The sequence below is a fragment of the Symphalangus syndactylus genome, chromosome 11 (assembly GCF_028878055.3).
Source record: "Symphalangus syndactylus isolate Jambi chromosome 11, NHGRI_mSymSyn1-v2.1_pri, whole genome shotgun sequence".
In the NCBI taxonomy this organism is placed as follows: domain Eukaryota; kingdom Metazoa; phylum Chordata; class Mammalia; order Primates; family Hylobatidae; genus Symphalangus; species Symphalangus syndactylus.
The window spans coordinates 80875064-80893594 of record NC_072433.2 but is presented as its reverse complement, the minus strand read 5'-3'; the positions used below and the strand labels follow the sequence as shown (position 1 = coordinate 80893594).

The 18531-nt window shown below is 41.3% G+C and overlaps 1 protein-coding gene across 11 annotated transcripts in view; it reads left to right on the top strand.

The window, feature by feature from the left end:
• The window catches only part of LOC129457815 (uncharacterized), a 175623-nt gene that overhangs the window by 9206 nt on the left and 147886 nt on the right, over window positions 1-18531 (top strand). For 4 of the 11 annotated variants that reach the window (XR_010114298.1, XR_010114299.1, XR_010114291.1 and 1 more), the window contains exon 2: window positions 10862-10960. Coding sequence is in view for 1 of the 11 variants with exons in the window: in XM_055233338.2 (XP_055089313.1) it covers window positions 10862-10872 (11 nt within the window). In the remaining 10 variants the exon portion in view is untranslated. Of the gene's footprint in view, window positions 1-3596; window positions 3858-4300; window positions 4465-5164; window positions 5220-10861; window positions 10961-14658; window positions 17055-18531 lie in introns of those variants that run through there. The other 7 variants (XR_010114295.1, XR_010114293.1, XR_010114297.1 and 4 more) reach the window with 7 other exon arrangements.

Below are 18531 nucleotides of genomic sequence, written 5' to 3'. Positions count from 1 at the left end.
TTTTAAATAAAGGTTTTGGTAGCATGAACTGAGCAGTTTTCTCCGGTTACTGTCTAGCAGGAGAAACAATGGTTTTATCTATAGGCTTTCAGCCGCTGGACTACTAACCTTGAAGCTGAGGCCCAGTCGGGTGCCTCCTCCCCCGGGGGCCATCCTGGCCCCCAAATATCGGCTGCTCACTCCCACCTGCTCTTCTAGTCCCCGGGCGCAGTCCAGAGGGGCAAAAGGCAAGTCCCTTCGTGGCAAAGGCTTGTCCATGCAAACACAACATTGAATAAATTAACCTCAAACCAGCTAGTTGGGTTGTAGTAGTTTAGCAGGACTAATTGCAGACAATGGAGTTGAAATGACTTTTCCAATTAGCTGCTGGTTGGAGTTTAGTTGGAGGAACTGTCAGCTCCAACGATGGGTAATTGCTTTATTGCTCACAAAACTATCATCTATTTAGAACATATGTGCTAATTACTCTGGATGGGCGTCGAAAAAGAGACCATAAATCTAATAGCACTTAAAAAGGTCTATGGTGCTTGTAAGCCGCCCCAGCCCCTTGCACATTCTCTCCTGCCCAGGTTGGCGTGATAGATGCCTGTCTTTCAGGAAGAGGAAGGTTTGGACAGGAGGCGAGGACGGGATGCTCTGGTCAAATCGCTTGGAGAGAGAGCGTCCCGTGCGTGCTGTGCTGAGGCGATAAATCACTGTCATCAAAACCAGTCCCCTCTTTAGTCGCGCACTTTTCATTTTCGCAAAAGATTACTTTAGAAATCTTTTAATTGGATTATGCTGGGAAATTAATCTCCTTTAGCCTTGGCTAAATTTATTGTGGTCACTGACTGAAGGAAAGCCCTGTCACTGCAGTGAGGGCCATGTCCCCTTGTTCGTTTTTCCTCCGTCTTCCAGGATCTCCCAGTTGCGTGTGACAGTCGTGCCCCAAGTCCTCGGGAGTTACTGGAGTGAGAAAGGGTGGAAAGGCGCATCTGGGCAAAGGCCGCGGAAGTCCCCAGTGAATCCCCTTTGTCCTAAACGCTACGTTTCCGTCCCACATTCCCTAATTCCATATCCTGCATCCCCACAGCACCTCGCCTTTACCAACAAGGGGTTCTGGAGGCCTGCTGCCGGGAAGGAGTCTGGAGTGGCGGGAAGAGAAAGTGGGGTGTGTCGTGGGAGCACTGCCAGCCAAACTCACTAGTTTGCCCTCTCCCCCGCACTCCCTTTCTGGGCCTTCGGCAGAGAGCTGCGGTCTTGCGAAGACTACTTCTCTGCGCAAAAACGCACAGCTCGTTCTTGGTGTTCTGCCCGGCACAACTCCGGAGACACTTCCCCTTGACGTGCATGGCGCTTGAGGCCGCGGATCTAGGGCCCTTCTCACTCCTCCTGGCTCCTCTGGCACCTGCGCATTGTCGGGCGGCGACCTCCCTTCCAGCCTCGCCGCCCTGCGCGGTCAGCCTAGTCCAGCGCGACTCCGGCAGTCGCGGGAAGCGGAGGATCCGGCCCCGCCAGCCGCGCCTCTCAGCAGGAGACAACAACATCTGCCTGAAACGGGATACCTACTTTTGCAGCTCATTTGAGCTCTTAATAGCAGCCCTCTGAGGTGTGGTTAATTGATGGGGATAAAGGCGTAATGACTTGACAGGGAGACGCCAACGATCCTTTAATATACTTTTAAAAGAACAACAACCACCCCCAAACACCGGCCTGTCTTTGCTCGGTGGGGGGAAAAGGCAGGGATCTGGAGGCTGGAATAACGGCGCTGGTGGTGCTTGTACCTGAAGCGTCAGTGTGGGGTCAGCCCTGGCTCGCAGGGCTGGGGCACCAGAAAGCGGTCAAGGCGCCCAGCTCGGGCTGACAGCGCGTTGTTGCGTGGCTGAGGGGAGCGAGGAGGGACAGGGAGCCAGCCGAGAGAGCACCGGCTGACAGGTGACCCGGCCGATAGGCGAGGAGGAGCACGGAGCCGGGGGCATGTCGCTTCTCCCTGGGCTCTGCCCCTCTATGAGCCCTTCCCCTACGTGGGGCTGGATACCCACAAGCCGGGTGCCTCTGTCTGCCCGCCCTCCTTGACTAGAGAGACCCCGTATCCAGTATGAGCGACATCGTCAAGTGGCCGGCGGGAACAGGGGGGTTCCGCTGCCTGGACAACCGCAGGCCCCAGCGCCAGGACAGAGGCACGCGCTCGTGTAGTGTGTGTACGTGCGCGTGCGCGCAAACCGCCCCGAAACGCACAGCTGGAGCACAGCAGCCCCGAGCACGTGGCCGTATTTAGACCAAGTCTGTCCAGAACCCCAGTGCCAGGCGTATTGGGATTTACCTGCGCGGCAGCTGGGTCCCTCCGCCGGGTCAGAGGAACCCCTGCGCACTATCCCACCCCAGACCTCCGCTTACCGTTTTCTCCTCAGTACCTTCCCTTTCTTTTGCCTGATTTCCCTTTGCTCAGTCAGTTCTAGCTGAGTCTCTAGAGGGTCAAATAAGTGTTTTACTCGTCGCAGGTACCGAACTTAGGTTCACACAAACACTAAAATCAGATTGCCTTTTCTGTTTGCAAAGGGGAACCCCCTCCAGTTGTGGGCTGTGGTGTCCCTAGCAGGTTTTGCAAGTCTTTGGAAAAAGATAACCTTGATGCTTCAGGTTTGAGCTCCCTCTGGAAGCAAAAAGAGAAACGACTCCAATCACCGTCTGTATTTTATTGCGTTGAGAGATAGCAGGTGTTTAGGCTGCAGCTATTGTCTGCCTTCCTCCCTAAGCTCACATAACAAGGATGAAAGAGTCTAAGGAACTTAGTTTCCCCAAACGCTCCTGCATAGGAGGGCGGGGAAACTTCGGAATCAAGGATTTAAAGAAATGCAATTGAGTCCCAACTCGCAAAGTGTGTCAGTCTCCGTGTGGTTCCGTCCTTCCGCCGTCACTGTCTAATCTCATCTAGTGTCGTTCCTCTGCTTTCTGTAGATCTCTAGGAACTCAGGATTCCCTGCCGCTTGGCCGTCGAGCTCCCGATCCCTCCGCATCCCTAGCCGGGAAGGACTGCGCGCTGAGCTCCAAGGTCGTGGTCTGGTCCTCAGGGACAAGGTCCGGGGTCCAGACTCTTTCCTTGGCCAGCAACTCCTGCTTAGAAGCTCCCCGCCCCGAATGGAATCGTGACCTGGCGCTAGGTCCCCCGCTGGGAGTGCCCGAGGCTTTTCTGAAGGACCCATGCCTTCAAGGCCGCCAGAGTCCTAAGGTGCCTGTGGCGGCCCCTCGTCCGCCTGAGCCCTGAGATCAGCGCGGCCCTCGGTGCTGCAGGGCCCCAGGGCGGCCAGGAAACACCTGCCCCAAGTCCAGGCCTGGCCCCACCGCAGTCCAGGACCCTAATTCTCGAGTGTCTCTTCACGACCCTGACCCCGCAAAGGCGCTCCCTTGCGAACGAATTTTTAACTCTGCGGGCTAGGATCCCTTGTAGGGGCCCCGCCCACCCCTTTCCCCGGGACTAGCGAACTCCGACCCAGAGCGCGGCCCCGCCGGGAGCGGATCCCGGAAGCTAGGCCCATATCCGGCCGCGGAGCCTCGCGCGCGGGGTTGGCTGCCGGGCGCTCGACGCAAGTGCGGTGCCCCGCGCGGCAGAGGGGCCCGGACCGCGGTATCTGCGCACTGAGACGTCGGCGGAAGGCTAGAGGCCGTGCTCTCGCCAGCGCAGAAGGGCACCGCTCCTCGAGAAGGCCGGAGGGACAAAGCAGCGGGCCTGCGCCGCGGGCATTCAAGAAGGAAGCCAGGCCCGACCGGGGGGTGGCGCACGCTTCCCGAACCCCAGGCCCACGCCCCGGCTCCGCGCGGGCAGTTGGCGCCCCCTCGGGTCGGCGCAGCAGACCTCTTAGGAATGGTCCCCAGGGAGTGTGAGTGGGTCCCCGCCAATCTTTTAAGGTTCAGAGATCCACCGTCGAACGAAGCCACTTTTACAACTTCCCCATTTCGCCTCTTTCCTTCCTCCCCGCTGGCTAACGCGCTGAACCTTGCCATCCTCCTGGGATGCCTAACGATTTGCCCTGCCTTGGACAGCCAGTCCTCTTCAGGTGGTGGGCTGCTGGTAGGGGTGGGAAGCAAGGCCTGGGGCACAGTTAGGGACCCTCACACCTGATTTTCTATTTTAAGGAGGAACTGGGTTTCAAGAAGCCGGAGAGTCAGTGGGAGTTTACTTTTGTGGCCCTTGGCACTTTTTAAAACACCCATCTGCAAGGCGGGAACAGCAGAGAAAGTGCTATGTAGTTCATAAAAAAGATATTGGGAGACTGTATCTTTAGAGTTTTTCTAGAGATTGTTTTGTAATCTCTCAATTTAGAAAGTTGATATGTCCCGCGCCATCAGCCGGCTGAATGGGATCTTCCTTCAGACAGGGACTGAGAAACGGAAATACTACCATCCTCTAGCCAATCTGTTGGGAGGACTGCTTGCAGGGGTCTCGTGCTCCAGATGTTGCACTAGAGGCGCTGCAAGTGTGAGCAGGTAATGTGGAGAAGAGTGACATTGTTAACAGAAAGCATCTAATTAAAAATGACTTCATTTGATTGGAAGGATGAAAAAACCTTTTAAAATAAATCCAGATTCACTGGCCTAAGCTCAGCCAATTTATGAATATGGAGCCCGACTGGGGTCTGCTTTCTTTCAAAGATGTCATCTTAGAGGTAATAGCATAGGTGAAGTCATTTGGTTACACTGTGGAAACTTTTATAGTGCCTTCCTTGGGAATTTAATTCAGTGGTTCTTCATTTTATCAGGAACAGACTGACTCCATCATCTGTGCTCTCTCCATGTTTAGAGGCAGGACTGCTTGAAGCAATTAGGTTCACCAATTAGCATAGTTTCACTGACCTCCGCAGCAGCACCACCAGCGCTCCATTTCTTCAAAGTGAGGGAAGCGCGGAAGCACAGCATGCTTCCCAGGTGTCCAGGTTGGGGAGATAAGCCCAGGAGCAGGGTAGTGCAGCAGTGCAAAAAGCTTTCTAATAGTCCCCAAGTGTTTGTTTCAGCAACTTTTGTGAATTTTTTAACCCCCCTTTCTGATTCTGGATCTTGTAATACCTCCTTACTTTGACATAGCCCTTAAAGCTTCTCTTGGCCGAATTGCTTTTAAGAAAGTTAATTTTCTATTTTCTCCCTTCTCTTCTGTCTTCCTGTGTACTAATGATGCTGTGGGAAATTTTAGGGTCCAGAGAGAGGAAATCGCTGACAGGCTCGTTGAAACCTTGTTAGGTGACAAGGTAAGGGTTGAGGCGTGTGGGTGTGTGTGTACCTGAAACCTATGAGGAGAGGCTGGAGTGGATACTGGGAGAAAGTCATTGCTTTTCCTAATTTTTAAGGTGTACCTACAAGGCTATCCTGCAGCTTTTTCACCATAAGCTCAATCAGCTGGTACATCTTTAATCAAAGAAAATGTTTGGAGCCCAAAGCAGTCTAGAAAAGAAGGATTTTGCTCTTGTCACTGTCAAGGATAGTAAAGGAATTAATTTACATGGCTGTTGTTCCTCTCTTGTTCTCCCCTAAAATAAACATTTCTGTGTAAGATTTCACTGGATTAAATTGCTGACAGTTCATCAGTAGCAGCAACAATGTAATTCTTCTAACCTTATTAAATCAATAAATACTAGATCCATGCATTGAATTAAAAATGCATCAGCATGGCCAGGAATTGTTATCATATGGCCACGGACCTCAGAATCGAACATGCCACTCAAAAATTGACTAGTTAGCATTTATTTAATCTTCTTTTTCTGTTTTGGGTCTGTGACTAGGTATTCTGGGGTTTTAACATTTCAGGGACTCTTGTGTCAAGTTTTCTCTGGTTTATAATCTTGAAAATTCTTTTCTTTTACTAACTTCTCACATTTAACCATAAATATGATGCATGCATTTAGAGTAGTAATGCACTGTGACTTTGTAGTTCCTGCCGTTAGTTTTCATCAAGGAAATATACTTCTACTTAGAATGCATTATTCTAGTAAGACATAGTAAGGTGCATAACTTTCTACAGAAGCACAAATAAATTTAAATACATAGGCTTTTGTATAAGTATAAATAAATATACTCAGTTTGAATATACTGCTGTACATTTATTATAAGTTTATTTGTAAAAGAAAACCACATTTATCTTCCAACACTGTCAACTACATTATGAGCAAAAGAATTATTTATCATTTTAAAATAAGCCATTTGTTTATAATCTGACTTGCTTGCTGGAATTTACACAAGAGCTTGAATTAAAAATTTTAAGTCTTTAAACTTAACACAGCATTAGGAAGTAACATATATCTTAAATGGTTACATTTTATGTGTGAAGAAGTACCTCAAATACGGTTTACCAGGAATTAGTCAGTTAAGTTGTAGATTAGTGGGTAAATTTACACCTAGTTTCTGGTGAAAATAAGGACCGTGTATAACACTTTGTAGTTGGATGGACAAAGTAATATTTATTTTACCCAGATATTTGACCATACTGATTAATGATGCTAATTGTTTAAAAACATTCATCTCCTATTGGTGTCAGCCAACATAGATGGTACTGAATTCTGAAGATACAGTCACTGGCCCTTGGGTTCACCACACTGTGGAAGAAAAATCTTTATTTGATGGAATAGGCAATCAACTGAAATCTATCCTCTTTAAATAAACTGATTCCTCAGTATTTTCCCAGTGTTGGTGTAAGTTGTTGCCTGTGATATCCCCCAGGGCTCTTTTCCTCTGCTCTCTGATTTGGTATATAAAAGCAGCTCTGAATGATGGATTACTGTGTCATTGCAGCCTGCAAAGGATTAATTTGTTTCATTGATTTCTCTTTAGGCAGATTGCCAGAATTTGCTGCTTCCCACCTTTCCTCAAGACTTCTAGAAGTAATAGACAGTAATAGCCTAAGACAAATCAGCTTCTTCTTGTAAAAATAAAATCAGGAAACTAAGAGTCCTAGGAAAGCTATGGCAAACTTTTTTACTGGCATACTGAAACAGCAATCAATAGGGTACTTCATTTGCTTTACAAATATTTGTAATTGAAAATTTCCTTGAATTAGCAACATACTACATATCATATTAATAGATCTTAAGGAAGCATTTGTATTGTTTGTTCCATAAAAGTTTTCCCTAATTTGTAAGGATTCCGTTTAACCCAGGAAAAAAAAAGGTGTTGTCTATGTGATTGACAAATACTTCTTTTTCTGTGCCAGATTTCAGGATCAAATCACATATCAACATAACTTTAAGTCAATTTAACTGTAAATATTTATAGGACTCTTTTGCCCAAAGAATTTTAGAAACTTTGGACTGAGAATATCAGATCATAGAAATACAACTGTTTAAAGAAAAAATAACTTTTAATGATAAAAGAAGTAGTATATGCCCATAAGACAGAATTTACAAAAATTAGAAATGCCATTTTATATGTTTTCTCTAAACCTTATTCCTCTAAGCATTTAATGTAATATGATTAAAATTATTAAAGTAATTTATATTGATTCTATAATGTTTTAACATATCTACTTTAATTATTGCTCTATTAGACAACTCAGATTTTTAATTTTCCATTAGTATAAACTACATTGTAATGAATAACATTTTAAATAAATCTTTAGCCATCCCTATGGTTATTCCCTTACAATATGTTATTAAAAGAGAAATTACTTAGATTGAGAATATAGACTGTTTTTTAAGGTTCTTGATATTGATTGCCCAATTGTTTTCCAGAAAGGATCTACCAATTTATACTGGTACTTAAAAAAAATTCCTCTGTAGAGGCATCATTCTAATTCATGTTACATGAGCAAAGAAAACCGAACAACACTCTTTTCCTTGTGTTCTGAAAGCAGTGGTAACGTTTTGCATATATTTAATCTGTCAGAAGTATTTTCCCAACTGCAGATGTGAAATAGGCTGGTTATACAAATCTATTTGTTTCTCTTCTGTAGTGCTGAAAATTATATTGATTTAATGATCTCAAGTTATACTTTTTATGCAATTAGTTGTGTAGTAAAAACTAATATTGTCATGTGCTAATGTCTTTTTTCCTGTATTGTGCTATGGTGGTAGTCTATGCAATATCAGCAAGTTTATGCTTTTCCTTTCCTTTGCTGAAAGGGAAAAGGAGCATCTGTTTCCATTATATATCTACATCATAATGATAACAATTAAATAGCTATTATGGTAGTATACAGTAAATATATTTTGCTGAATGACCTGTACTTTCTTGGAAAATTTCAGATATTTTGAAGGCACTTAGTTTTTACACATAGGTTCTATGTAGATATTTAGATAGGCCTTTGCTTACTTTAGGTAAATTATTGCAGTTCTTATTTGTTTCAATAAAAACAACCAGCAATCTGGTAATGAAACACTAGGCTACTAGATGTGACTCTTGAATGTATTTAAAGTACAAATTGTTAAGTATGTCTCTCAATAGTCTTAAATGGGTTTATCATGCCATTAGTAATAAAATTTATTTTGTTTTGTGCTATTTGTGTAGTACTTCTATATTTTACTAAGTTAGATTAGAAATAGTTATATATATATATTTTTAGCACATTACACTTTTTTTTTCTTATATTGGGGGACGCAGTGATATTTACCTTTTAAACTCAGCAGGAGAATATTTGAAACCATACACAACTATTTTCATTGACCTTTAAAGTTCCAGAGAAGTGTTTTCATTTGTTTTACCTTTTGATTAAAGATGTTTTGGTGGTTACATAAAAAAAATTAGAAAGTATTTCATACAAAATGGTATATGAAGAAAAATAAGCATCCATGTACACCAAACCCAGTTTGAGAAATAAAATATTAACAGTACAATTGAAGCCTTCCAGAATATATTTCTTTATGGCTTCTTGAAGAGATAATTATCCTAAATTTGGCAGTTATCATCCTTTTTGCTACTTAGTTACTTTTTTTTGCATGTTCTAAAAATTTGACATAAATAACTTGTCTTTTTAAATAAATAATTTTTTAAATGTTGGAGCTGTGACTGTTGTTAGAAGTCTTTTAATCTAATCACCTATGACTGGGCGTGTTTCTCTGTTTTAGTGCCCTCACCTGTGAAGTTGGGGGTAGGCCTCTGTGGTCTCTGCTGTCTCTCTAGGTGTAATTAAAACATTTTTTTCAGTGCTTCTTGTGTTCCATATGAAACAAAATGAAACAAACAAAAGACAGAGGCCAAGAAAGGCTAAGTCACTTGCCCAAGACTATATAATATGTCACAGAGCAGGGAATAAAACTCAGTTTTCCTGACTTCCATTCAGCTTGTCTTTTCCTCACTCCACATTGCCTGTCATTTTTTTCTGATTATTCTTAAGAAGGAGTGGGGAGAGAGAATAGAGAAACAGAGATTTTTTTTTCTCAGACTATCTTTTCTGTAGGGAAAAACCACTGAAGCCCTGTTAGCCTGGAAGCTGCTTACAGAGCCTGTGAAGCTGCTACAGAGCCTGTGAAGCTCTTCTGTATTTTCTGGACTTCCCTGGAAAGCCATTTAGATATAATGTAATAAATATAAGAAAGTAGTTTAGATATAATGAGGTTTTCAATAGGCTTCTTACTCTACAGTTAATTTTTTGATCTCTTTAAATACCAGGAAAATAGGATGGGCATAAACACAAGTGTCTTTTTACATGTATATGTCTCTGAAATTCAGTGTTTTAGCAAGCAGGTCTTTAATAAATTACTTTCCCTTTTTTATGTAGTTTATGCTATGTTCAAATCATAAATGACCTTCTGTTGGAAAATGGGCTTGTTTCTTGTTTCTATTTAGTAGCCGATATACCAGAGTACTAAAGTGAAAATAGCACAAATAATGTGGAAATACACTTTTAAAATCTCTTTGGAGAAAAACCCCATTCTAAAAATAGCAACTTAGAATTACATGCATGTACTTTCCCTTTCAGGTTTTTACTCTAACGAATTTAATTCATTCTTAGTTGAGATGACTAAGCTTGAGTCATAATATTCACACAGTGCCATGTCTGTCCTATGAAAAAATAGCAATGTAACTGGAGGTTGGAGTTATATATTTTATTGTAAAACCATCTTTTCCCAAATCTGTTGCTTCAAGATCAAGAAGTTGGTTTAATAAACTACTGCTTCCTTCTACAAATGCATACTTGGGAACTTATAATAGTAACCATTCTCTTTAGGGTGGATGAGGCTGCTAATAGTAGCTTTGTCTGTACTGTAAGTATTCTCAAGGTGGTTGTGTTTTTTTTTTTTGTTTTTTGTTTTTTGTTTTTTTTTGAGACGGAGTCTGGCTCTGTCACCCAGGCTGGAGTACAGTGGCATGATCTCTACTCATTGTAAGCTCCACCTCCCAGGTTCACACCATTCTCCTGCCTCAGCCTCCCGGGTAGCTGGGACTACAGGCGCCAGCCACTACGCCCCGCTAATTTTTTGTATTGTTAGTAGAGATGGGGTTTCACTGTGTTAGCCAGGCTGGTGTCAAACTCCTGACCTTGTGATCCGCCCACCTCAGCTTCCCAAAGTCCTGGGATTACAGGCATGAGCCACTGCACCCGGCCTGGTAGTTGTGTTTTAACAAGCAGACCAGGTAACACATTTATTTGTCTGTATTTTAGGTCAAATTATCTTACATGTTAGGCAGCTTCTAACAGGAAAATTTCCGTGGTATATTAAGTTGGGGAAGAGAGATCTAATGTCATCGAGATACCAGTATTCAGTGCACCTTTTATTTAGGCATTGCTTTATTTGCTCACGCTTACTAAATATGCTTTCTTGCATTTCTGTCTGGGAAAGCTTCTTTAGGGTGTGTGTGAGAATATTTCAAAAGGCAACTGTTTGTCTAATAGAAAATTCCGGCAAATATCTGTAATATAAGGAATTTTTTCCACTGATTAAATTTCCCTGTGTCTCTCCAGCAGGTAGATGAAACTCAAGAGAAAAGGTGTGGATAAATGAAACTAGCCCAAGATGAACCTGTTTTCTCCGTGACCACAATATTAACCAGGATGATGGCGGTAAGAATATTGAGACTTAACCACTAAACCAGCAATGCTAAAACCAGAGACCCTAGTGAAACACAAGAATATATAGTCATTGTGTAGTTCATATATGTTACCTCACTTTCTTATTTATTATAGCTCTCCATAGAGATGTGGTGTGGTGTTTACAGAAATAACACAGAATGTGGTAAATTTACTTTTTCGGCCATATATAATCCCAGGATTATAGGGGCTTAAATATATGCACCATTTCTACTCAGTTCTTAATGACTTCACTTTAGACCAAGTTGAGATTATTTCAAAACCAGCATTGGCTATGTATTTTCCATTGACACAGCCAGTACATAATTTGTAGCTGTGACTTACAATTCGTGGATACAAGGGGTAGAATTTTCTCTTACCAATGTTAGATTTGCGTGATGTAAAAATTTGTTCATGTCCTGTTTTGAATGCCCAGTTCTTTAAGATTTTTCTGTATTTGATTCTTAGGAGAATTATGTGACCATTGTGCTTATTATTCTCGAAGTATAGATATTCAACACATATTTATTGAGTTTTTATCATGCTTAAGGCATGTGGAGTAGATAAAGGCATACTCGCTGCCCCGATTACTATCCATAATAATTGGTATGGTCTTTTGCTAATATTTAACAGATTATATTTTCTTAATATAATGTATTCATGTGATTTTTATTAATATTACTATATTGGGACTTTAAGATAAAAGGAAAATATATTTAATTTTTCCCTGCTGTTCACTTTTTGAAAAAATGCTTGGAATTGAGGCCCGGTATGGTGGCTCATGCCTGTAATCCCAGCACTTTGGGAGGCTGAGGTAGATGGATTGCTTGAGCTCAGGAGTTTGCGACTAGCCTGGGCAACATGGTGAAACCCTGCCTCTACAAAAAGAATACAATAATTAGCCCAGCTTGGTGGCATGTGCCTGTGGACCCATCTCCTTGGGAGGCTGAGGTGGGAGGATCACTTGAGCTGGGGAGGTCAAGGCTTCAGTGAGCTGAGATTGCACCACTGCACTCCAGCCTAGGAAGCCTGGGAGATAGGAATTGTAATTTGGGGACAGCCCAAATTATAGTATTATTTAGTATGTATCTTGAATAAATAGAATATGGTACTTGCTAACTTTATCTTATTGTTTTCTTTTCTTTTCTTTTTTTTTTTTTTGTAGGGATGGGTTTCATTATGTTGCCCAGGCTGGCCTTATACTCCTGGCCAGAAGCGATTCTCCCACCTTGGCCTCCCAAAGTGCTGGGATTACAGGTGTGAGCTATAACACCCAGCCATGTTTGCTAACTTTAAATCAGTACTTAAAAAGTCTTAGAGTTTTTCTTAATACTTCAAAATATTTTGTTTAAATTAAATGTGTCAATTTAGTTATCTCCTTGCAAATAACATTGTTTTCTGAAAAGTGACCTTTATGTTGTTTAACTGAGCAAAAAGCACATTCATATTTCGAAAACTCAACGAACAAAGTCTGTTTTAAAGTTAGGAACTATACTAAGAATAAAGGCAAAACATGTTTTCATAAATATATATGTGTATAAATATATTTATAAAATTTGTTTTTTTTTTTTTTTTTGAGATAGGGTTTCTGTTGCCTAGGCTGGAGTGCAGTGGTGTCAACACAGCTCACTGCAGCCTTGACCTCTTGGGCTCAAGTGATCTTTCCGCCTCAGTCTCATATAGAGCTGGGACCACAGGCATGAGCCATTATGCCCAGTTAATTTTTTAATTTTTTGTAGAGACGGGGTCTCACTTTGTTGCCTGGACTGGTCTTGAACTCTGGGCTCAAGTGAACCTCCCGTTTTGGCCTCCCAAAGTGCTGGGATTACAGGCGTGAGCCACTGCGCCTGGCCTGTTTTCATAAATATTAAAAAAAAATACCTATGTTTGGTCTTGACCATACATTAGCTTTGATGCTGATGCTAATATTGTTGAACTTATTATAGCATTGAACATGTTTTTATAACTCACCAAAATTTTTAAAAAGATGCTAAGAATAGTTATCTCTCTCACAAGGAGAAGTGGGTTGTTGATATATTTTCCAACAAATTTGACCAGTGCAGATAGCTCTTTTTTTTTTTTTGGAGATGGAGTTTCGCTCTTGTTGCCCTGGCTGGAGTGCAATTGCGCGATCTCGGCTCACTGCAACTTCTGCCTCCCAGGTTCAAGTGATTCTCCTGCCTCGGCCTCCCTAGTAGCTGGGATTACAGGCATGTGCCAGCACGCCCGGCTAATTTTGTATTTTTAGTAGAGATGGAGTTTCTCCATGTTGGTCAGGCTGGTCTCGAACTCCCGACCTCAGGTGATCTGCCCGCCTCGGCATCCCAAAATGCTGGGATTACAGGCATGAGCCACGCGCCCGGCCATCAGATAGCTCTTTTAGATAAAGAGGTTAACAAAAATACCACCATTCTTTCCATAATAATTGCAGTCTTTCTGGACTTAATTGTGCAATTTCTTCTACTTCTTTATATGTAGATATAGGAGCAAATTTCAGTTCACAGTTATTGAAATTCACATGGGAATATAATTTGTATCTTGTGTAGATTGTTTGCATGATATAACAAGGTCCTTTTGAATTTGGCGATTTGTTGGGTTTTGCATTATTTAAATATTTCTCAAAATAAGTATGTGAATTCAAAATATGTGTTTTCTTCAATTAGCTGATTTTTGAGATGTATATTTTACAAGATTTATATTTAAAAGAGATAAACAAACACATTGCTAGTTCCTAGTAGAAGGTTCAGTGGATTATACCATCCTATTTGAGTTACATTCATATAACTCTAAATTGTAAAGGTAGTTTTTCTGGACTGGCGAAAGCTTACAGATTTGAGGGAGTAAAGGAGTGGTATTGTAGATCTTTGAAAGCTGCATACCAACTAATGTCAACGACAGAGCCAAAAGTCACTGAGATCGTGTTTGTATTTTAGTTCCAAGATTAGGTTTTGAATGTGTTTTGAGTTTTGACAAATAGTTTTAAAATTCCGAAAGTCTTACATTTTATAGTCAGGAACTAGCCAAAGGCAATATTTAGTGTACAGTATATGTGAACAAGACTTTTGTTCTTACATGAGCTTGCTTAATTATTTTTCCTACCCAAGAGAAGTGTAAAAAAATCCTTAATTTATAAACATTCCTTTTAATAAAAATAGTAAAGCCCTATTATTATTATTAATATATGTTAAGCACATTTCATATATCATCTAATTTCTTCAGTTTTTATAAAATGTGAAACTACCATTTTATTGATGAAGAGTTTGAGGCTCAAACATGGTTAAGTAATTTTCTCAAGTCATATACAGGCATATTTTGTTTTATTGTGGTTCATTTTATTGTGCTTCACAGATACTACGTTTTTTACAAATTGAAGGTTTGTGGCAACCCTGTATAGAGTATGTCTATTGGTGCCATTTTTTCAACAGTATGTGTCACTTAGTGACTCTGTGTCATAATTTGTAAATCTCACACTATTTCAAGCTTTTTCATTATTACAGTGTCTGTTAGGGTGATCTGTGATCTTTGATATTACTGATGTAATTGTTTTGAGGTGCCACAAATTGAACCCATTGAAGACAGCAAAGCTAATTGATAAATGTGTGTATTCTGACTGCTCCTCTGATCAGCCATTCCTCTTTCTCTCCTTGGGCCACCCTATTCCCTGAGACACAACAAGATTGAAAGTGTTGTGCCAGTTAATAACGCTAAAATGGGCTTTAAGTGTTCAAGTGAAAGGAAGAGTCACACATCCTTTACTTTAAGTCAAAAGCTAAAAATGATTAAGCTTAGTGGGGAAGGCATGTCAAAAGCCAACACAGGCCAAAAGCTCTTGTCAAACATCCAAGTTGTGGAAGCAAAGGAAGTTTTTGAAGGAAATTAAAAGTGTTATTCCAAGGAAAAAACCAACAATAAAAAAGCAAAACAGTCTTATTGTAGAGAAAGTGTGAGTGGTCTGGGTAGAAGATCAAACCAGCCACAATATTAGGTGAAAGCCTAATCTAGAACAAAGCCCTAACTCTCTTCGATTCTGTGAAGGCTGAGGAAGTTACAGAGAAAATGATTGAAGCTAGCAGAAGTTGGTTCATGAGGCTTAAGGAAAGAAGTGGTCTCCAGAACATAAAAGTATAAGTATACAGCAAGTGTTGCTATAGAAGCTATAGCAAGTTATCCAGAAGATCTAGCTAAGATCATTGACAAAAGTGGTTACAACAAACAACGTGTTTTCAATGTAGATGAAATGGCCTTCTATTAGAAGAAGATGCTATCTAGGACTTTCATAGCTAGAGCAGAGAAGTCCAATGCCTGATTTCAAAGCCTCAAAGGATAGACTGACTCTTCTTGTTAGAGGCTAAACCAGCTGGTGACTTTAAGTTGAAGCCAGTGCTCATTTGCCAATCCAAAAATCCTAGGGCCTATAAGAATTATGCTAAATCTTCCATGCCTTTGCTTTTTAAACAGAACAACAAAGTCAGGATGACAGCACATGTGTTTATCACAGTTTATTGAATATTTTAAACCCACTGTTTTAGACTTGCTGCTTAGAAAAAAAGATTCCTTTCAAACTATTACAGCTCCTTGACAGTGTACCTGGTCACTCAAGAGCTCTGAGTGAGATGTACAAGGAGATTCATATTGTTTTCATGTCTGCTAATACAACATCTGTTCTACAGCCCATAGATCAAGGAGTAATTTCAACTTTCAAGTTTCATTAATTAAGAAATACATTTTGAGGCCGGGTGCGGTGGCTCACACTTGTAATCCCAGCACTTTGGGAGGCCGAGGCAGGCGGATCATGAGGTCAGGAGATCGAGACCACAGTGAAATCCCCTCTCTACTAAAAATACAAAAAAATTAGCCGGGTGTGGTGGCAGGCGCCTGTAGTCCCAGCTACTTAGAGAGGCTAAGGCAGGAGAATGGCGTGAACCCGGGAGGCGGAGCTTGCAGTGAGCCAAGATTGCGCCACTGCACTCCAGCCTGGGCGACAGAGCGAGACTCCATCTCAAAAAAAAAAAAAAAAAAAAAAAAAGAAATACATTTTGAGTCTAAGAGTGGTGGCTCATGCCTGTAATCCCAGCACTTTGGGAGACCGAGGCAGGTGGATCACCTGAGGTCGGAAGTTCAAGACCAGCCTGGCCTACATGGTGAAACCCTGTCTCTACTAAAAATACAAAAAATTAGCTGGGCGTGGTGGCGCACACCTGTAATCCCAGTTACTAGGGAGGCTGAGGCAGGAGAATTGCTTGAACCCAGGGGGTGGAGGTTGCAGTGAGCCGAGATCGTGCCACTGCACTCCAGCCTGGGTGATAGAGCAAGATTCCATCTCAGAAAAAAAAAAAAAAAAGAAATACATTTTATAAGGCTATAGCTGCCATACATAGTGATTCCTCTCATGCATCTGGGCAAAGTCGATTGAAAGTCTTCTAGAAAAGATTCACCCTTCTAGCTGCCATTAACAACATTTGCGATTCATGGGAGGAGGTCAGAATATCAACATGGACAAGATATTGGAAGAAGCTGATTCCAACACTCATGGATGACTTTGAGGGGTTCAGGACTTTGGAGGAGGAAGTAACTGCAGATGCGGTAGAAATAGCGAGAACTATAATTAGACGTGGGGCCTGAAGATGTGACCGAATTGCTGCAATTACATGATTACACTTGAACGGATGAGTTGTTTCTTATGGATGAGGAAAAAAAAGTGGTTTCTTGAGATGGAATGTACCCTGGTAAAGATGCTGTGAACACTGTTGAAGTAATAACAGATTTAGAACATTATATAAACTTAGTTGATAAAGCAACAGCAGGATTTGAAGGGATTGACTCCAGTTTTGAAAGAAGCTCTACTGTGGGTAAAATGCTATCAAACAGCATTGCATACCACAGAGAAATCTTTCATTAAAGGAAGAGTCAATCAATGGGGCAAACTTTATTGTCTTATTTTAAGAAATTACCGCAGCTACCCAAACTTCAGCAATCACCACCTTGATCAGTCAGCAGTCATCAAGGCACCAGCAAAAAGATTACATCTCACTGAAAGCTCAGATGATCGTTCACATTTTTTTTAGCAATAAAGTATTTTTAAATTAAGGTGTGTACATAGTTTTTTAGACATAATGTAATTACATATTTAATAGACTGCATTATAGTGTAGACAGAACTTTTATGTGCACTGGGAAACAAAATTTGTGTGACTTGCTTTGTGCAATGTTTGCTTTATTGCTGTGATCTGGAATTAAACTTGCAATATCTTCAAGATACGCCTGTAACTAGTGAGTGACAGAGCGAGGATTTGAATTGAAGTATCTGTTACTTCAGAGCCCATTCCTGGTTATACCAATGTTATTGCTCATCAAGTAACTCATTATACTATGTTTTGGTTGTATTATGGGTCAGATCACATTTTCACAGCATGAAAATTCACGAAGCAGCTCTACCCATTACCAAGAAAAATTTATATAACTTCATTTTACTCTCTTATCCTAATATCTATAGAATGATTACATTCTCTAATGTTTGATTATGTGATGCTGTCTGTGTAAATGATACTATATAGGATGAAGGATGAATCATGTTTATTCTTAGAAGTTTTTGGCACTAGATTGGCTTAGCTATTAAATAGCACATTTGCTACCAGACTGAGAAATGAATAGCAAGATATTTTTTTGATTTGTAATCTTACAAATGTTTTTGTTTTTAGTGACTTTCAGCGAAAGAAATCATGGTTTCCCTTAGTAGTTGTGTTATTTTGCTATGGCGGCTGTAACAAAATACCACAAACTGGGTGACTGACTCAACAGAAATCTATTGTCTCTGAATTCTGGAGGATAGAAGTCTGAGATCAAGGTGTTGGTTCTTTCTAAGGGGTATGAGGGAGAATCTGTTCCATGCTTCTTTGCTAGCTTCTGGTGGTTTGCTGGCAATCTTTGACATTCCGTGGTTTACAGTCTATCACCCTGATCTCTGCCTTCACGTGGTGTTCTTCCTGTGTGCATGTCTGTCTCTGTGTCCAAATCTACCTCTTTGTAAGGATACCAGTCACGTTGGATTAGGGCTCACCCTAATGATTTTGTCTTGATTATTTGCAAAGATCCTATGTCCAAATAAGGTCACATTCACAGGAGTTGGAGGTTAAGGCTACAACATATTTTGGGGGGAAACAATTCAACCCATAGCAGTAGGCAACTTTTCTGAAGATAGATTTGAAAACTCTTTAGTAGTGGTTATATACGTAAGTTTGTTTATCAAAACATATGTGCATATGTCCATAAATGGGTCATGTATGAACATTTGCTTTGGAATGGGACTGACTTGCACTAGACTGTTCTTATATAAAAACTGTAGGAAGAACAAACAGGAGAACTCCTGAAGATGGTTTTCAATAAATTAAATATGATTGGATGTGAAAATGTATGGAGCAGGTAATGCATGTATGAGATCAGTGTAACTGGTGGTATGATGAAGTTGAGATTTAGATGGGCATTCGGGGCCAGAGGGTGCTACAGAAGCAGAAAGAACATGGCATAAAGTCCTGATGCAGGAATAAATATTTTAGGGATAGTGAGCTG